We start from the raw sequence: 22,553 nt of genomic DNA on the forward strand, positions 1-22,553 counted from the left end.
TGTGGATGATGCTCTGTTATGGGGGTCTGTGGATGACGCACTGTTATGGAGGATCTGTGGATGACGCTCTGTTATGGGGGATCTGAGGATGACGCGCTGTTATGGAGGATCTGTGGATGATGCTCTGTTATGGAGGATCTGTGGATGACGCTCTGTTATGGGGGATCTGTGGATGATGCTCTGTTATGGGGGATCTGTGGATGACGCTCTGTTATGGGGGATCTGTGGATGATGCACTGTTATGGGGGATCTGTGGATGACGCACTGTTATGGGGGATCTGTGGATGACGCACTGTTATGGGGGATCTGTGGATGACGCGCTGTTATGAGGGATCTGTGGATGACGCTCTGTTATGGGGGATCTGTGGATGATGCACTGTTATGGAGGATCTGTGGATGACGCTCTGTTATGGAGGATCTGTGGATGACGCTCTGTTATGGGGGATCTGTGGATGAAGCACTGTTATGGGGGATCTGTGGATGACGCACTGTTATGGGGGATCTGTGGATGATGCACTGTTATGGGGGATCTGTGGATGACGCGCTGTTATGAGGGATCTGTGGATGACGCTCTGTTATGGGGGATCTGTGGATGACGCTCTGTTATGGGGATCTGTGGATGATGCACTGTTATGGGGGATCTGTGGATGACGCTCTGTTATGGGGGATCTGTGGATGACGCACTGTTATGGGGGATCTGTGGATGACGCGCTGTTATGGGGGATCTGTGGATGACGCGCTGTTATGAGGGATCTGTGGATGACGCGCTGTTATGGGGGATCTGTGGAGGGCGCTCTGTTATGAGGATCTGTGGATGATGCACTGTTATGGGGGATCTGTGGATGACGCGCTGTTATGGGGGATCTGTGGATGACGCACTGTTATGGGGGATCTGCGGATGACGCATTGTTATGGAGGATCTGCGGATGACACACTGTTATGGGGGATCTGTGGATGACACACTGTTATGGGGGATTTGTGGATGACGCACTGTTATGGGGGATCTGTGGATGATGCACTGTTATGGGGGATCTGTGGATGACGCACTGTTATGGAGAATCTGTGGATGACGCACTGTTATGGGGGATCTGTGGATGACGCACTGTTATGGGGGATCTGTGGATGACGCTCTGTTATGGAGGATCTGTGGATGACGCACTGTTATGGGGGATCTGTGGATGACGCTCTGTTATGGGGATCTGTGGATGACGCGCTGTTATGGGGGATCTGTGGATGATGCACTGTTATGGGGGATCTGTGGATGACGCTCTGTTATGGGGGATCTGTGGATGATGCACTGTTATGTGGGATATGTGGATGACGCACTGTTATGGGGGATCTGTGGATGACACACTGTTATGGGGGATTTGTGGATGATGCACTGTTATGGGGGATCTGTGGATGACGCACTGTTATGGAGGATCTGTGGATGACGCACTGTTATGGAGGATCTGTGGATGACGCTCTGTTATGGGGGATCTGTGGATGACGCACTGTTATGGGGGATCTGTGGATGACGCTCTGTTATGGAGGATCTGTGGATGACGCTCTGTTATGGGGGATCTGTGGATGACGCACTGTTATGGGGGATCTGTGGATGACGCTCTGTTATGGGGGATCTGTGGATGACGCACTGTTATGGGGATCTGTGGATGACGCTCTGTTATGGGGGATCTGTGGATGACGCGCTGTTATGGGGGATCTGTGGATGACGCTCTGTTATGGAGGATCTGTGGATGACGCACTGTTATGGAGGATCTGTGGATGACGCTCTGTTATGGGGGATCTGTGGATGACGCTCTGTTATGGGGGATCTGTGGATGACGCACTGTTATGGGGGATCTGTGGATGACGCTCTGTTATGGGGGATCTGTGGATGACGCACTGTTATGGGGATCTGTGGATGACGCACTGTTATGGGGGATCTGTGGATGATGCTCTGTTATGGAGGATCTGTGGATGACGCTCTGTTATGGGGGATCTGTGGATGATGCACTGTTATGGAGGATCTGTGGATGACGCTCTGTTATGGGGGATCTGTGGATGATGCACTGTTATGGGGGATCTGTAGATGATGCACTGTTATGGGGGATCTGTGGATGACGCACTGTTATGGGGGATCTGTGGATGATGCACTGTTATGGGGATCTGTGGATGACGCGCTGTTATGGGGGATCTGTGGATGATGCACTGTTATGGGGGATCTGTGGATGACGCTCTGTTATGGGGGATCTGTGGATGACGCTCTGTTATGGGGGATCTGTGGATGATGCACTGTTATGGAGGATCTGTGGATGATGCACTGTTATGGAGGATCTGTGGATGACGCACTGTTATGGAGGATCTGTGGATGACGCACTGTTATGGGGGATCTGTGGATGACGCACTGTTATGGGGGATCTGTGGATGACGCACTGTTATGGGGGATCTGTGGATGACGCTCTGTTATGGAGGATCTGTGGATGACGCACTGTTATGGGGGATCTGTGGATAACGCTCTGTTATGAGGATCTGTGGATGACGCGCTGTTATGGAGGATCTGTGGATGATGCACTGTTATGGGGGATCTGTGGATGACGCTCTGTTATGGGGGATCTGTGGATGATGCACTGTTATGTGGGATATGTGGATGACGCACTGTTATGGAGGATCTGTGGATGACGCTCTGTTATGTGGGATATGTGGATGATGCACTGTTATGGGGGATCTGTGGATGACGCTCTGTTATGTGGGATATGTGGATGATGCACTGTTATGGGGGATCTGTGGATGACGCACTGTTATGGGGGATCTGTGGATGATGCTCTGTTATGGGGGATCTGTGGATGACGCTCTGTTATGGAGGATCTGTGGATGACGCACTGTTATGGAGGATCTGTGGATGACGCACTGTTATGGGGGATCTGTGGATGACGCACTGTTATGGAGGATCTGTGGATGACGCACTGTTATGGGGGATCTGTGGATGACGCACTGTTATGGGGGATCTGTGGATGACGCACTGTTATGGGGGATCTGTGGATGACGCTCTGTTATGGGGGATCTGTGGATGACGCACTGTTATGGAGGATCTGTGGATGACGCTCTGTTATGGGGGATCTGTGGATGATGCACTGTTATGGAGGATCTGTGGATGACGCACTGTTATGGAGGATCTGTGGATGACGCACTGTTGTGGGGGATCTGTGGATGACGCACTGTTATGTGGGATCTGTGGATGACGCTCTGTTATGAGGGATCTGTGGATGACGCACTGTTATGGGGGATCTGTGGATGACGCGCTGTTATGGGGGATCTGTGGATGACGCACTGTTATGTGGGATCTGTGGATGACGCTCTGTTATGAGGGATCTGTGGATGACGCTCTGTTATGGGGGATCTGTGGATGACGCGCTGTTATGGAGGATCTGTGGATGACGCACTGTTATGGGGGATCTGTGGATGACGCACTGTTATGGGGGATCTGTGGATGACGCACTGTTATGGAGGATCTGTGGATGACGCACTGTTATGGGGGATCTGTGGATGACGCACTGTTATGGGGGATCTGTGGATGACGCACTGTTATGGAGGATCTGTGGATGACGCACTGTTATGGGGGATCTGTGGATGACGCGCTGTTATGAGGGATCTGTGGATGACGCACTGTTATGGGGGATCTGTGGATGACGCACTGTTATGGGGGATCTGTGGATGACGCACTGTTATGGAGGATCTGTGGATGACGCACTGTTATGGGGGATCTGTGGATGACGCTCTGTTATGGGGATCTGTGGATGACGCGCTGTTATGGGGGATCTGTGGATGATGCTCTGTTATGGGGGATCTGTGGATGATGCACTGTTATGGAGGATCTGTGGATGACGCACTGTTATGGAGGATCTGTGGATGACGCACTGTTATGGGGGATCTGTGGATGACGCACTGTTATGTAGGATGTGTGGATGACGCACTGTTATGGGGGATCTGTGGATGACGCACTGTTATGGAGGATCTGTGGATGACGCACTGTTATGGGGGATCTGTGGATGACGCTCTGTTATGGGGATCTGTGGATGACGCGCTGTTATGGGGGATCTGTGGATGATGCTCTGTTATGGGGGATCTGTGGATGACGCACTGTTATGGAGGATCTGTGGATGACGCACTGTTATGGAGGATCTGTGGATGACGCGCTGTTATGGGGGATCTGTGGATGATGCTCTGTTATGGGGGATCTGTGGATGATGCACTGTTATGGGGGATCTGTGGATGACGCACTGTTATGGAGGATCTGTGGATGACGCACTGTTATGGGGGATCTGTGGATGACGCACTGTTATGGAGGATCTGTGGATGACGCACTGTTATGGGGGATCTGTGGATGACGCACTGTTATGGAGGATCTGTGGATGATGCACTGTTATGGGGGATCTGTGGATGACGCACTGTTATGGGGGATCTGTGGATGACGCACTGTTATGGGGGATCTGTGGATGACGCACTGTTATGGAGGATCTGTGGATGACGCACTGTTATGGGGGATCTGTGGATGACGCACTGTTATGGGGGATCTGTGGATGACGCACTGTTATGGAGGATCTGTGGATGACGCACTGTTATGGGGGATCTGTGGATGACGCACTGTTATGGGGGATCTGTGGATGACGCACTGTTATGGAGGATCTGTGGATGACGCACTGTTATGGGGGATCTGTGGATGACGCTCTGTTATGGGGGATCTGTGGATGACGCACTGTTATGGAGGATCTGTGGATGACGCACTGTTATGGGGGATCTGTGGATGACGCTTTGTTATGGGGATCTGTGGATGACGCACTGTTATGGGGGATCTGTGGATGACGCACTGTTATGGGGGATCTGTGGATGACGCACTGTTATGGAGGATCTGTGGATGACGCACTGTTATGGGGGATCTGTGGATGACGCTCTGTTATGGGGATCTGTGGATGACGCGCTGTTATGGGGGATCTGTGGATGACGCGCTGTTATGGAGGATCTGTGGATGACGCACTGTTATGGAGGATCTGTGGATGACGCACTGTTATGGGGGATCTGTGGATGACGCACTGTTATGGAGGATCTGTGGATGACGCACTGTTATGGGGGATCTGTGGATGACGCACTGTTATGGGGGATCTGTGGATGACGCACTGTTATGGAGGATCTGTGGATGACGCACTGTTATGGGGGATCTGTGGATGACGCACTGTTATGGGGGATCTGTGGATGACGCACTGTTATGGAGGATCTGTGGATGACGCACTGTTATGGGGGATCTGTGGATGACGCTCTGTTATGGGGGATCTGTGGATGACGCACTGTTATGGAGGATCTGTGGATGACGCACTGTTATGGGGGATCTGTGGATGACGCTTTGTTATGGGGATCTGTGGATGACGCACTGTTATGGGGGATCTGTGGATGACGCACTGTTATGGGGGATCTGTGGATGACGCACTGTTATGGAGGATCTGTGGATGACGCACTGTTATGGGGGATCTGTGGATGACGCTCTGTTATGGGGATCTGTGGATGACGCGCTGTTATGGGGGATCTGTGGATGACGCGCTGTTATGGGGGATCTGTGGATGACGCGCTGTTATGGGGGATCTGTGGATGACGCTCTGTTATGGGGGATCTGTGGATGACGCTCTGTTATGGAGGATCTGTGGATGATGCTCTGTTATGGGGGATCTGTGGATGATGCTCTGTTATGGGGATCTGTGGATGACGCGCTGTTATGGGGGATCTGTGGATGATGCTCTGTTATGGGGGATCTGTGGATGATGCACTGTTATGGAGGATCTGTGGATGACGCACTGTTATGGAGGATCTGTGGATGACGCGCTGTTATGGGGGATCTGTGGATGACGCTCTGTTATGGGGGATCTGTGGATGATGCACTGTTATATGGATGATGCACTGTTATGGGGGATCTGTGGATGACGCACTGTTATGGGGGATCTGTGGATGATGCACTGTTATGGGGGATCTGTGGATGACGCACTGTTATGGAGGATCTGTGGATGACGCTCTGTTATGGGGGATCTGTGGATGACGCGCTGTTATGGAGGATCTGTGGATGACGCACTGTTATGGAGGATCTGTGGATGACGCACTGTTATGGAGGATCTGTGGATGACGCACTGTTATGGGGGATCTGTGGATGACGCACTGTTATGGGGGATCTGTGGATGACGCTCTGGTATGGAGGATCTGTGGATGACGCACTGTTATGGGGGATCTGTGGATGACGCTCTGTTATGGGGATCTGTGGATGACGCGCTGTTATGGGGGATCTGTGGATGATGCACTGTTATGTGGGATATGTGGATGACGCACTGTTATGGGGGATCTGTGGATGACGCACTGTTATGGGGGATCTGTGGATGACGCTCTGTTATGGGGGATCTGTGGATGACGCGCTGTTATGGGGGATCTGTGGATGACGCTCTGTTATGGAGGATCTGTGGATGACGCACTGTTATGGAGGATCTGTGGATGACGCACTGTTATGGAGGATCTGTGGATGACGCTCTGTTATGGGGGATCTGTGGATGACGCACTGTTATGGGGGATCTGTGGATGACGCTCTGTTATGGAGGATCTGTGGATGACGCTCTGTTATGGGGGATCTGTGGATGACGCACTGTTATGGGGGATCTGTGGATGACGCTCTGTTATGGGGGATCTGTGGATGACGCACTGTTATGGGGATCTGTGGATGACGCACTGTTATGGGGGATCTGTGGATGATGCTCTGTTATGGAGTATCTGTGGATGACGCTCTGTTATGGGGGATCTGTGGATGACGCACTGTTATGGGGGATCTGTGGATGACACCCTGTTATGGGGGATCTGTGGATGACTCTCTGTTATGGGGGATCTGTGGATGACGCACTGTTATGGGGGATCTGTGGATGACACCCTGTTATGGAGGATCTGTGGATGACGCTCTGTTATGGAGGATCTGTGGATGACGCTCTGTTATGGGGGATCTGTGGATGACGCACTGTTATGGGGGATCTGTGGATGACGCTCTGTTATGGAGGATCTGTGGATGATGCACTGTTATGGAGGATCTGTTGATGACGCACTGTTATGGAGGATCTGTGGATGACGCTCTGTTATGGGGGATCTGTGGATGACGCACTGTTATGGGGGATCTGTGGATGACGCTCTGTTATGGGGGATCTGTGGATGACGCACTGTTATGGGGATCTGTGGATGACGCACTGTTATGGGGGATCTGTGGATGATGCTCTGTTATGGAGGATCTGTGGATGATGCTCTGTTATGGGGGATCTGTGGATGACGCACTGTTATGGGGGATCTGTGGATGACACCCTGTTATGGAGGATCTGTGGATGACGCTCTGTTATGGAGGATCTGTGGATGACGCTCTGTTATGGGGGATCTGTGGATGACGCACTGTTATGGGGGATCTGTGGATGACGCTCTGTTATGGAGGATCTGTGGGTGACGCTCTGTTATGGAGGATCTGTGGATGACGCTCTGTTATGGGGGATCTGTGGATGACGCACTGTTATGGGGGATCTGTGGATGACGCTCTGTTATGGAGGATCTGTGGATGACGCTCTGTTATGGAGGATCTGTGGATGACGCACTGTTATGGAGGATCTGTGGATGACGCACTGTTATGGAGGATCTGTGGATGACGCTCTGTTATGGGGGATCTGTGGATGACGCACTGTTATGGGGGATCTGTGGATGACGCTCTGTTATGGAGGATATGTGGATGACGCTCTGTTATGGAGGATCTGTGGATGACGCACTGTTATGGAGGATCTGTGGATGACGCTCTGTTATGGGGGATCTGTGGATGACGCTCTGTTATGGGGGATCTGTGGATGACGCTCTGTTATGGGGGATCTGTGGATGACGCTCTGTTATGGAGGATCTGTGGATGACGCTCTGTTATGGGGGATCTGTGGATGATGCTCTGTTATGGGGGATCTGTGGATGATGCTCTGTTATGGAGGATCTGTGGATGACGCACTGTTATGGAGGATCTGTGGATGACGCACTGTTATGGGGGATCTGTGGATGACGCTCTGTTATGGGGGATCTGTGGATGACGCTCTGTTATGGAGGATCTGTGGATGACGCTCTGTTATGGGGGATCTGTGGATGACGCTCTGTTATGGGGGATCTGTGGATGATGCTCTGTTATGGAGGATCTGTGGATGATGCACTGTTATGGAGGATCTGTGGATGACGCACTGTTATGGAGGATCTGTGGATGACGCTCTGTTATTGGGGATCTGTGGATGACGCACTGTTATGGGGGATCTGTGGATGACGCTCTGTTATAGGGGATCTGTGGATGACGCACTGTTATGGGGATCTGTGGATGACGCACTGTTATGGGGGATCTGTGGATGACGCTCTGTTATGGAGGATCTGTGGATGACGCTCTGTTATGGGGGATCTGTGGATGACGCACTGTTATGGGGGATCTGTGGATGACACCCTGTTATGGGGGATCTGTGGATGACGCTCTGTTATGGGGGATCTGTGGATGACGCACTGTTATGGGGGATCTGTGGATGACGCTCTGTTATGGAGGATCTGTGGATGACGCTCTGTTATGGGGGATCTGTGGATGACGCACTGTTATGGAGGATCTGTGGATGACGCTCTGTTATGGGGGATCTGTGGATGACGCGCTGTTATGGAGGATCTGTGGATGATGCTCTGTTATGGGGGATCTGAGGATGACGCGCTGTTATGGAGGATCTGTGGATGATGCTCTGTTATGGGGGATCTGTGGATGATGCTCTGTTATGGGGGATCTGTGGATGACGCACTGTTATGGGGATCTATGGATGATGCACTGTTATGGGGGATCTGTGGATGACGCTCTGTTATGGGGGATCTGTGGATGACGCTCTGTTATGGGGGATCTGTGGATGACGCACTGTTATGGGGATCTATGGATGATGCACTGTTATGGGGGATCTGTGGATGACGCTCTGTTATGGGGGATCTGTGGATGACGCTCTGTTATGGGGGATCTGTGGATGACGCACTGTTATGGGGATCTATGGATGATGCAGTGTTATGGGGGATCTGTGGATGACGCGCTGTTATGAGGGATCTGTGGATGACGCTCTGTTATGGGGGATCTGTGGATGACGCTCTGTTAAGGGGATCTATGGATGATGCACTGTTATGGGGGATCTGTGGATGACGCTCTGTTATGGGGGATCTGTGGATGACGCTCTGTTATGGAGGATCTGTGGATGACGCGCTGTTATGGGGGATCTGTGGATGATGCGCTGTTATGAGGGATCTGTGGATGACGCGCTGTTATGGGGGATCTGTGGAGGGCGCTCTGTTATGAGGATCTGTGGATGATGCACTGTTATGGGGGTTCTGTGGATGACGCGCTGTTATGGGGGATCTGTGGATGACGCTCTGTTATGGGGGATCTGCGGATGACGCATTGTTATGGAGAATCTGCGGATGACACACTGTTATGGGGATCTGCGGATGACACACTGTTATGGGGGATCTGTGGATGACGCTCTGTTATGGGGGATCTGTGGATGACGCGCTGTTATGAGGGATCTGTGGATGACGCTCTGTTATGGGGGATCTGTGGATGACGCTCTGTTATGGGGGATCTGTGGATGACGCTCTGTTATGGGGATCTGTGGATGACGCGCTGTTATGGGGGATCTGTGGATGATGCACTGTTATGGGGGATCTGTGGATGACGCTCTGTTATGGGGGATCTGTGGATGATGCACTGTTATGGGGGATCTGTGGATGACGCACTGTTATGGAGGATCTGTGGATGACGCTCTGTTATGGGGGATCTGTGGATGATGCACTGTTATGGGGATCTGTGGATGACGCGCTGTTATGGGGGATCTGTGGATGATGCACTGTTATGGGGGATCTGTGGATGACGCTCTGTTATGGGGGATCTGTGGATGATGCACTGTTATGTGGGATATGTGGATGATGCACTGTTATGGGGGATCTGTGGATGACGCACTGTTATGGGGGATCTGTGGATGATGCACTGTTATGGAGGATCTGTGGATGACGCACTGTTATGGAGGATCTGTGGATGACGCACTGTTATGGGGGATCTGTGGATGACGCACTGTTATGGAGGATCTGTGGATGACGCACTGTTATGGGGGATCTGTGGATGACGCTCTGTTATGGAGGATCTGTGGATGACGCACTGTTATGGGGGATCTGTGGATAACGCTCTGTTATGAGGATCTGTGGATGACGCTCTGTTATGGGGGATCTGTGGATGACGCACTGTTATGGGGGATCTGTGGATGACGCTCTGTTATGGGGGATCTGTGGATGACGCACTGTTATGGGGGATCTGTGGATGACGCGCTGTTATGGGGGATCTGTGGATGATGCACTGTTATGGGGGATCTGTGGATGACGCTCTGTTATGAGGGATCTGTGGATGACGCACTGTTATGGAGGATCTGTGGATGACGCTCTGTTATGGAGGATATGTGGATGATGCTCTGTTATGGAGGATCTGTGGATGACGCACTGTTATGGGGGATCTGTGGATGACGCACTGTTATGGAGGATCTGTGGATGACGCACTGTTATGGGGGATCTGTGGATGACGCACTGTTATGGGGGATCTGTGGATGACGCACTGTTATGGAGGATCTGTGGATGACGCTCTGTTATGGGGGATCTGTGGATGACGCACTGTTATGGAGGATCTGTGGATGACGCTCTGTTATGGGGGATCTGTGGATGATGCTCTGTTATGGGGGATCTGTGGATGACGCACTGTTATGGAGGATCTGTGGATGACGCACTGTTATGGGGGATCTGTGGATGACGCACTGTTATGTGGGATCTGTGGATGACGCACTGTTATGGGGGATCTGTGGATGACGCACTGTTATGGAGGATCTGTGGATGACGCTCTGTTATGTGGGATATGTGGATGATGCTCTGTTATGGAGGATCTGTGGATGACGCACTGTTATGGAGGATCTGTGGATGACGCACTGTTATGGGGGATCTGTGGATGACGCACTGTTATGGAGGATCTGTGGATGACGCACTGTTATGGGGGATCTGTGGATGACGCACTGTTATGGGGGATCTGTGGATGACGCACTGTTATGGAGGATCTGTGGATGACGCTCTGTTATGGGGGATCTGTGGATGACGCACTGTTATGGAGGATCTGTGGATGACGCTCTGTTATGGGGGATCTGTGGATGATGCACTGTTATGGAGGATCTGTGGATGACGCACTGTTATGGAGGATCTGTGGATGACGCACTGTTATGTGGGATCTGTGGATGACGCACTGTTATGGGGGATCTGTGGATGACGCACTGTTATGGGGGATCTGTGGATGACGCACTGTTATGTGGGATCTGTGGATGACGCACTGTTATGGGGGATCTGTGGATGACGCACTGTTATGGAGGATCTGTGGATGACGCACTGTTATGGGGGATCTGTGGATGACGCTCTGTTATGGGGATCTGTGGATGACGCGCTGTTATGGGGGATCTGTGGATGATGCTCTGTTATGGGGGATCTGTGGATGATGCACTGTTATGGAGGATCTGTGGATGACGCACTGTTATGGAGGATCTGTGGATGACGCACTGTTATGGGGGATCTGTGGATGACGCACTGTTATGGGGGATCTGTGGATGACGCACTGTTATGGGGGATCTGTGGATGACGCACTGTTATGGAGGATCTGTGGATGACGCACTGTTATGGGGGATCTGTGGATGACGCTCTGTTATGGGGATCTGTGGATGACGCGCTGTTATGGGGGATCTGTGGATGATGCTCTGTTATGGGGGATCTGTGGATGATGCACTGTTATGGGGGATCTGTGGATGACGCACTGTTATGGGGGATCTGTGGATGATGCACTGTTATGGGGGATCTGTGGATGACGCACTGTTATGGAGGATCTGTGGATGACGCACTGTTATGGGGGATCTGTGGATGACGCACTGTTATGGGGGATCTGTGGATGACGCACTGTTATGGGGGATCTGTGGATGACGCACTGTTATGGAGGATCTGTGGATGACGCACTGTTATGGGGGATCTGTGGAGGACGCTCTGTTATGGGGGATCTGTGGATGACGCTCTGTTATGGGGGATCTGTGGATGACGCACTGTTATGGAGGATCTGTGGATGACGCACTGTTATGGGGGATCTGTGGATGACGCTTTGTTATGGGGATCTGTGGATGACGCACTGTTATGGGGGATCTGTGGATGACGCACTGTTATGGGGGATCTGTGGATGACGCACTGTTATGGGGGATCTGTGGATGACGCACTGTTATGGAGGATCTGTGGATGACGCACTGTTATGGGGGATCTGTGGATGACGCTCTGTTATGGGGATCTGTGGATGACGCGCTGTTATGGGGGATCTGTGGATGACGCGCTGTTATGGGGGATCTGTGGATGACGCGCTGTTATGGGGGATCTGTGGATGACGCTCTGTTATGGGGGATCTGTGGATGACGCTCTGTTATGGAGGATCTGTGGATGATGCTCTGTTATGGGGGATCTGTGGATGATGCTCTGTTATGGGGATCTGTGGATGACGCGCTGTTATGGGGGATCTGTGGATGATGCTCTGTTATGGGGGATCTGTGGATGATGCACTGTTATGGAGGATCTGTGGATGACGCACTGTTATGGAGGATCTGTGGATGACGCGCTGTTATGGGGGATCTGTGGATGACGCTCTGTTATGGGGGATCTGTGGATGATGCACTGTTATATGGATGATGCACTGTTATGGGGGATCTGTGGATGACGCACTGTTATGGGGGATCTGTGGATGATGCACTGTTATGGGGGATCTGTGGATGACGCACTGTTATGGAGGATCTGTGGATGACGCTCTGTTATGGGGGATCTGTGGATGACGCGCTGTTATGGAGGATCTGTGGATGATGCTCTGTTATGGGGGATCTGTGGATGATGCTCTGTTATGAGGGATCTGTGGATGACGCTCTGTTATGTGGGATATGTGGATGATGCTCTGTTATGGGGGATCTGTGGATGACGCACTGTTATGGAGGATCTGTGGATGACGCTCTGTTATGGGGGATCTGTGGATGACGCGCTGTTATGGAGGATCTGTGGATGATGCTCTGTTATGGGGGATCTGTGGATGATGCTCTGTTATGGGGGATCTGTGGATGACGCTCTGTTATGAGGGATCTGTGGATGACGCTCTGTTATGTGGGATATGTGGATGATGCTCTGTTATGGGGGATCTGTGGATGACGCACTGTTATGGAGGATCTGTGGATGACGCTCTGTTATGGGGGATCTGTGGATGACGCGCTGTTATGGAGGATCTGTGGATGATGCTCTGTTATGGGGGATCTGTGGATGATGCTCTGTTATGGAGGATCTGTGGATGACGCGCTGTTATGAGGGATCTGTGGATGACGCTCTGTTATGTGGGATCTGTGGATGACGCACTGTTATGGGGGATCTGTGGATGACGCACTGTTATGGGGGATCTGTGGATGACGCACTGTTATGGAGGATCTGTGGATGACGCTCTGTTATGGGGGATCTGTGGATGACGCGCTGTTATGAGGGATCTGTGGATGACGCTCTGTTATGTGGGATATGTGGATGATGCTCTGTTATGGGGGATCTGTGGATGACGCACTGTTATGTGGGATCTGTGGATGACGCACTGTTATGGGGGATCTGTGGATGACGCACTGTTATGGAGGATCTGTGGATGACGCTCTGTTATGGGGGATCTGTGGATGACGCGCTGTTATGAGGGATCTGTGGATGACGCTCTGTTATGTGGGATCTGTGGATGATGCTCTGTTATGGGGGATCTGTGGATGACGCACTGTTATGGAGGATCTGTGGATGACGCTCTGTTATGGGGGATCTGTGGATGACGCGCTGTTATGGAGGATCTGTGGATGATGCTCTGTTATGGGGGATCTGTGGATGATGCTCTGTTATGGAGGATCTGTGGATGACGCTCTGTTATGGGGGATCTGTGGATGATGCTCTGTTATGGGGGATCTGTGGATGACGCTCTGTTATGGGGGATCTGTGGATGATGCACTGTTATGGGGGATCTGTGGATGACGCGCTGTTATGAGGGATCTGTGGATGACGCTCTGTTATGGGGGATCTGTGGATGACGCTCTGTTATGGGGATCTGTGGATGATGCACTGTTATGGGGGATCTGTGGATGACGCTCTGTTATGGGGGATCTGTGGATAACGCACTGTTATGGAGGATCTGTGGATGACGCGCTGTTATGGGGATCTGTGGATGACGCGCTGTTATGGGGGATCTGTGGATGATGCACTGTTATGGGGGATCTGTGGATGATGCACTGTTATGGGGGATCTGTGGATGATGCACTGTTATGGAGGATCTGTGGATGACGCACTGTTATGGGGGATGATCTGTGGATGACGCGCTGTTATGGGGGATCTGTGGATGACGCTCTGTTATGGGGGATCTGTGGATGACGCACTGTTATGGGGGATCTGTGGATGACGCACTGTTATGGGGGATCTGTGGATGACGCACTGTTATGGGGGATCTGTGGATGACGCTCTGTTATGGGGGATCTGTGGATGACGCTCTGTTATGGGGGATCTGTGGATGACACACTGTTATGAGGGATCTGTGGATGACGCGCTGTTATGGGGGATCTGTGGATGACGCGCTGTTATGAGGGATCTGTGGATGACGCTCTGTTATGGGGGATATGTGGATGACGCACTGTTATGGAGGATCTGTGGATGATGCTCTGTTATATGGGATCTGTGGATGACGCGCTGTTATGGGGGATCTGTGGATGACGCACTGTTATGGAGGATCTGTGGATGACGCATTGTTATGGAGGATCTGCGGATGACACACTGTTATGGGGGATCTGTGGATGACACACTGTTATGGTGGATCTGTGGATGACGCTCTATTATGGGGGATCTGTGGATGACGCAGTGTTATGGGGGATCTGTGGATGACGCGCTGATATGAGGGATCTGTGGATGACGCTCTGTTATGGGGGATCTGTGGATGACGCTCTGTTATGGGGATCTGTGGATGACGCGCTGTTATGGGGGATCTGTGGATGATGCACTGTTATGGGGGATCTGTGGATGACGCTCTGTTATGGGGGATCTGTGGATGACGCACTGTTATGGGGATCTGTGGAGGGCGCTCTGTTATGGGGGATCTGTGGATGACGCACTGTTATGGGGGATCTGTGGATGACGCGCTGTTATGGGGGATCTGTGGATGACGCGCTGTTATGGGGGATCTGTGGATGACGCGCTGTTATGGGGGATCTGTGGATGATGCTCTGTTATGAGGGATCTGTGGATGACGCTCTGTTATGGGGGATCTGTGGAGGGCGCTCTGTTATGAGGATCTGTGGATGACGCACTGTTATGGGGGATCTGTGGATGATGCTCTGTTATGGAGGATCTGTGGATGACGCTCTGTTATGGGGGATCTGTGGAGGGCGCTCTGTTATGAGGATCTGTGGATGACGCGCTGTTATGGGGGATCTGTGGATGATGCACTGTTATGGGGGATCTGTGGATGACGCGCTGTTATGGGGGATCTGTGGATGACGCTCTGTTATGGGGGATCTGTGGAGGGCGCTCTGTTATGAGGATCTGTGGATGACGCACTGTTATGGGGGATCTGTGGATGACGCTCTGTTATGGGGGATCTGTGGATGACGCACTGTTATGGGGGATCTGTGGATGACGCACTGTTATGGGGGATCTGTGGATGACGCACTGTTATGGGGGATCTGTGGATGACGCACTGTTATGGAGGATCTGTGGATGACGCACTGTTATGGAGGATCTGTGGATGACGCTCTGTTATGAGGATCTGTGGATGATGCTCTGTTATGGGGGATCTGTGGATGACGCACTGTTATGGGGGATCTGTGGATGATGCGCTGTTATGGGGGATCTGTGGATGACGCACTGTTATGGGGGATCTGCGGATGATGCACTGTTATGGGGATCTGTGGATGACGCTCTGTTATGAGGATCTGTGGATGACGCTCTGTTATGGGGGATCTGTGGATGACGCTCTGTTATGGGGATCTGTGGATGACGCGCTGTTATGGGGGATCTGTGGATGATGCACTGTTATGGGGGATCTGTGGATGACGCGCTGTTATGGGGGATCTGTGGATGACGCGCTGTTATGGGGGATCTGTGGATGACGCGCTGTTATGGGGGATCTGTGGATGATGCTCTGTTATGAGGGATCTGTGGATGACGCTCTGTTATGGGGGATCTGTGGAGGGCGCTCTGTTATGAGGATCTGTGGATGACGCACTGTTATGGGGGATCTGTGGATGATGCTCTGTTATGAGGGATCTGTGGATGACGCTCTGTTATGGGGGATCTGTGGAGGGCGCTCTGTTATGAGGATCTGTGGATGACGCGCTGTTATGGGGGATCTGTGGATGATGCTCTGTTATGGAGGATCTGTGGATGACGCTCTGTTATGGGGGATCTGTGGATGACGCTCTGTTATGAGGGATCTGTGGATGACGCACTGTTATGGGGGATCTGTGGATGACGCACTGTTATGGGGGATCTGTGGATGACGCACTGTTATGGGGGATCTGTGGATGACGCACTGTTATGGAGGATCTGTGGATGACGCTCTGTTATGGAGGATCTGTGGATGACGCTCTGTTATGAGGATCTGTGGATGATGCTCTGTTATGGGGGATCTGTGGATGACGCACTGTTATGGGGGATCTGTGGATGATGCGCTGTTATGGGGGATCTGTGGATGACGCACTGTTATGGGGGATCTGCGGATGATGCACTGTTATGGGGATCTGTGGATGACGCTCTGTTATGAGGATCTGTGGATGACACTCTGTTATGGGGGATCTGTGGATGATGCGCTGTTATGGGGGATCTGTGGATGACGCACTGTTATGGGGGATATGTGGATGATGCTCTGTTATGGAGGATCTGTGGATGATGCTCTGTTATGGGGGATCTGTGGATGACGCTCTGTTATGGGGGATCTGTGGATGATGCTCTGTTATGGGGGATCTGTGGATGACGCGCTGTTATGGGGGATCTGTGGATGACGCGCTGTTATGGCGGATCTGTGGATGACGCGCTGTTATGGCGGATCTGTGGATGACGCTCTGTTATGGGGGATCTGTGGATGACGCGCTGTTATGGGGGATCTGTGGATGACGCGCTGTTATGGCGGATCTGTGGATGACGCTCTGTTATGGGGGATCTGTGGATGATGCTCTGTTATGGGGGATCTGTGGATGACGCGCTGTTATGGGGGATCTGTGGATGATGCACTGTTATGAGGGATCTGTGGATGATGCTCTGTTATGGAGGATCTGTGGATGATGCACTGTTATGAGGGATCTGTGGATGACGCTCTGTTATGGGGGATCTGTGGATGACACCCTGTTATGGGGGATCTGTGGATGACGCTCTGTTATGGGGGATCTGTGGATGACGCTCTGTTATGGGGGATCTGTGGATGACGCACTGTTATGGGGGATCTGTGGATGACGCGCTGTTATGGGGGATCTGTGGATGACGCACTGTTATGGGGGATCTGTGGATGATGCTCTGTTATGGAGGATCTGTGGATGACGCGCTGTTATGGGGATCTGTGGATGATGCTCTGTTATGGAGGATCTGTGGAGGACGCACTGTTATGGAGGATCTGTGGATGACGCTCTGTTATGAGGGATCTGTGGATGACGCGCTGTTATGGAGGATCTGTGGAGGACGCACTGTTATGGAGGATCTGTGGAGGACGCACTGTTATGGAGGATCTGTGGATGACGCTCTGTTATGAGGGATCTGTGGATGATGCACTGTTATGGGGATCTGTGGATGACGCACTGTTATGAGGGATCTGTGGATGACGCGCTGTTATGGGGGATCTGTGGATGACGCGCTGTTATGGGGGATCTGTGGATGGTGCACTGTTATGGAGGATCTGTGGATGATGCACTGTTATGAGGGATCTGTGGATGATGCACTGTTATGGGGGATCTGTGGATGATGCACTGTTATGGGGGATCTGTGGATGATGCTCTGTTATGGGGGATCTGTGGATGATGCTCTGTTATGGGGGATCTGTGGATGATGCTCTGTTATGGAGGATCTGTGGATGATGCACTGTTATGAGGGATCTGTGGATGATGCACTGTTATGGGGGATCTGTGGATGATGCACTGTTATGGGGGATCTGTGGATGACGTACTGTTATGGGGGATCTGTGGATGACGCGCTGTTATGGGGATCTGTGGATGACGCATTGTTATGGGGGATCTGTGGATGATGCTCTGTTATGGAGGATCTGTGGATGATGCTCTGTTATGGGGGATCTGTGGATGACACACTGTTATGGGGGATCTGTGGATGACGCGCTTTTATGGGGGATCTGTGGATGATGCACTGTTATGGGGGATCTGTGGATGATGCTCTGTTATGGAGGATCTGTGGATGATGCTCTGTTATGGGGGATCTGTGGATGACACTCTGTTATGGGGGATCTGTGGATGACGCGCTTTTATGGGGGATCTGTGGATGATGCACTGTTATGGGGAATCTGTGGATGACGCACTGTTATGGAGGATCTGTGGATGACGCTCTGTTATGGGGGATCTGTGGATGACGCACTGTTATGGGGGATCTGTGGATGACGCGCTGTTATGGGGGATCTGTGGATGACGCACTGTTATGGGGGATCTGTGGATGATGCTCTGTTATGGAGGATCTGTGGAGGACGCGCTGTTATGGGGATCTGTGGATGATGCACTGTTATGGGGATCTGTGGAGGACGCGCTGTTATGGGGATCTGTGGATGATGCACTGTTATGGGAAAAGATTCCACATTAAAGCGCCGCTGTCAGCAGGATTGTGCTCTGTAACTACATACACTGTCAGGTGGGTGACATTACTTTGATTAATATGATACCTGGGCTGGTGAAATCCCTCCTGTGGTTCTTGTGTAATCTTTACCTTCAGTTTGGAGATAATGATATTCCTGTGCTCTGGGGCGGCCTGTGGGGGGCGCTCTATCTGGTGCTCTGGGGCGGCCTGTGGGGGGGCGCTCTATCGGGTGCTCCGGGGCGACCTGTGGGGGGGCGCTCTATCGCGTGCTCCGGGGCGACCTGTGGGGGGGGCGCTCTATCGGGTGCTCTGGGGCGGCCTGTGGGGGGGCACTCTATCTGGTGCTCCGGGGCGGCCTGTGGGGGGGTACTCTATCAGGTGCTTCGGGGTGACCTGTGGGGGGCGCTCTATCTGGTGCTCTGATTACTTATTCATCTGTATGCTCTTATGGCAGCTCACTGATCGGTCACTCACCGCCTCCTATTACCTCGCCCCGCACTACTAGATGCATTATATAAAATAGGAGGCCGGTCAGTGAAGGCACAATGAGCTGTCATAAGAGCATACAGATGAATATGTAAACAGAGCACCAGATAGAGCGCCCCCCCACAGGCCGCCCCGGAGCACCAGATAGAGCGCCCCCCACAGGCCGCCCCGGAGCACCAGATAGAGCGCCCCCCACAGGCCGCCCCGGAGCACCAGATAGAGCGCCCCCCCCACAGGTCGCCCCGGAGCACCAGATAGAGCGCCCCCCACAGGCCGCCCTGGAGCACCAGATAGAGCACCCCCCACAGGCCGCCCTGGAGCACCAGATAGAGGCTCCCCACAGGCCGCTCTGGAGCACCAGATAGAGCGCCCCCCACAGGCCGCCCTGGTGCACCAGATAGAGCGCCCCCCACAGGCCGCCCTGGTGCACCAGATAGAGCGCCCCCCACAGGCCGCCCCGGAGCACGAGCATATCATTATCTCCAAACTGAAAGTAAAGATTACACAAGAACCACAGGAGGGATTTCATCACCCAGGTATCATATTAATCAGTGCAATGTCGCCCACCTGACAGTGTTTGCGGTTCCTGAGCACAATCCTGCTGACAGCGGCGCTTTAACCACTTTTACATTATGTAAGAATTGCAAAGTTTCTCACGTGAAAAGTTTTCCTGGTCTCCTGTATTTAAGTAAAACGTCTGTGTTTCGGCTGTGACTCCTCGGTATTTATCTGCGTCGTGTCCCATCCGTGCACAGCCTCCACTGGAGCACGGGAATCCTGCGCCCTGCAAGAAGAGACGTCCACTATAAAATGACTGTATTTGGGGGAAGCCCCTCATTATCACTGCTATGTATGAGGACGGATCCCCCCACCCTCTGCACTCAAAAGCCAGCGCCCAAAACCGGCAGATGAGGAAATGCCCGGATATGCTGGAAGCCCCCAATGTCCTGCTTTACCCCCTAGGTGTTGGATAGCACCGCTGATTCTTTCATGAAAGGAACATGTTCTAAAACTTACAGCCAGAAAGTCGTGATATGAGGAGCTCGGGAATCCGATGAAGCCATCAGGGCTGAGGACGCTCTCGATGTAGTAGTGGTAACTTCTCATGTGATTGCAGGCAACAAAGTCATTGAGCGCTAAAAGATGGACGGAAAAGAAGAAAAGTATCAAAGTCCTGCAGATGTCACCTGTGTAGAAAACTTATTATCAACTCATCCTCCACAACATCCCACGTCCTCCACAATGTCCACACTCCACAACTTACAATGTCCTTCACGCGACCCTACAGTACATCCTCCACAACGTCCCATGTCCTCCACGCCATCCCATATCCTCCAAAACATCCCACGTCCTCCACAATGTCCACACTCCACAACTTACAATGTCCTTCACGCCATCCTACACTACATCCTCCACAACATCCCATGTCCTCCACGCCATCCCATATCCTCCACAACATCCCACGTCCTCCACAATGTCCACACTCCACAACTTACAATGTCCTTCACGCGACCCTACAGTACATCCTCCACAACGTCCCATGTCCTCCACGCCATTCCATATCCTCCACAACATCCCACGTCCTCCACAATGTCCACACTCCACAACTTACAATGTCCTTCACGCGACCCTACAGTACATCCTCCACAACGTCCCACATCCTTCCAACATCCCATATCCTCCACAACATCCCACGTCCTCCACAATGTCCACACTCCACAACTTACAATGTCCTTCACGCCATCCTACACTACATCCTCCACAACATCCCACATCCTCCACACCATTCCATGTCCTTCACGCTATCCCCCATCCTCCACAACGTCCCACATCCTCCCAATATCCCACTTCCTCCACAACATCCCACGTCTTCCACAACGTCCAATGTCCTCCATGCCTTCTTATATCCTCCACAACGTCTCATGTCTTCCACATCATTCCATGACCTCCACGCCATCCCACATCCTCCAAATGTCCCACGATCTCCACAATGTCTCCCGTCCTTCATGTCCAATGTCCTCCACGCCATCCTATATCCTTCACAATGTCCCACTGTCATAGAAAATATTAAGAATGTCTCTCTCCTTCTGAAATCTCTCTTTCCTCCTCCCCTATTTACCATTTGTCAGAGTAGAAGAGGGGACTCTTTAACCAGTTGCTTCTATGCAAATAGCAGTACATGCCAGAGGTGGCAAACTCATTACCATATGAATGGAGCTTGTAGTGGCAAAGGTCTGTAATAAATATACACCTGGGTGAGGAGGATGCAGCTCCTAGCTTCAAAAGAATTCTCTCTCACCCCCAGGGCATCCCCCATTTGTGTAACATAAATCTGCAGTCTCGCCAACACTGACACAAAATATGTAATATCGGAAGTTCAAATACTTCTATAATAATGGGACATATATTTTTAGTGACAGGGTTAGCTAAGGAACAATACGCATATTTTCCGTAGCTGTATGCCCCTTCGATGATTTATAATGCGAAAGAACATAGATAACCAACCGCAGGTAAATTCGTAATAAAAAATATGGCGTCACTTGCAAGCTTATGCGATCAATCAGCGAGAAGTTATCAAGGAAGTTAGATATTTTAATAAAACCATGAAGGGCGGAGACCAACTCACATTAGATCATTACAGGGGCATATGTGGGCAGGTCCCCCCTTCGGCATAAAAGATCCACCTGAAGATTGATCTATATTCACTGCCGGGAGGTATATATTCTATAAGCAAGGGGTCCCATTCGATAATGGTAAAATCAATTGGAGCGCCTCCCCTCCAGCTAAACTGAATCTTCTCTGCGATTGGTCTAGTAAGTCTTCTATTAATCCTTTTTATTTTGTGTAACTGTATACCCTGTATTGTATTGTCTCCTTTTGTAAAACCTTTTGTATATTTTTCATAAACACTGCCTCCCTTTTGGATTAAATATAAAATTTAAAAATCTGTTCCTTCTGTCCTGTAATCTTTCCTCCCTCGAAGCCATACGCTACCAGAAAGCAGGCATCCGATCAGGCCTGTATTGTATTTTAAAGCTGATCGGTGGTGGCAGCGAATAATCGTAATTGGGCTATTGTGAAGCTGGCAGTGACCGTATGGGGGCATATACACATATTCC

The 22,553-nt window shown here is 51.6% G+C and overlaps 1 protein-coding gene across 2 annotated transcripts in view; it reads right to left on the bottom strand.

Moving 5' to 3' along the window:
- Positions 1-22,553, bottom strand: part of LOC141273166 (pancreatic lipase-related protein 2-like) — a 122,826-nt gene that overhangs the window by 30,683 nt on the left and 69,590 nt on the right. For both annotated transcript variants that reach the window (XM_073684619.1, XM_073684618.1), the window contains 2 exons: positions 20,452-20,570; positions 20,092-20,218 (listed from right to left, as the gene is read on the bottom strand). In XM_073684619.1, the coding sequence (XP_073540720.1) occupies positions 20,092-20,218; positions 20,452-20,570 (246 nt within the window). The remainder of the gene's footprint in view (positions 1-20,091; positions 20,219-20,451; positions 20,571-22,553) is intronic.

The sequence above is a fragment of the Phyllobates terribilis genome, unplaced genomic scaffold (assembly GCF_046119375.1).
Source record: "Phyllobates terribilis strain yellow unplaced genomic scaffold, ASM4611937v1 Scaffold_5__5_contigs__length_657084704, whole genome shotgun sequence".
Taxonomy (NCBI): Eukaryota; Metazoa; Chordata; class Amphibia; order Anura; family Dendrobatidae; genus Phyllobates; species Phyllobates terribilis.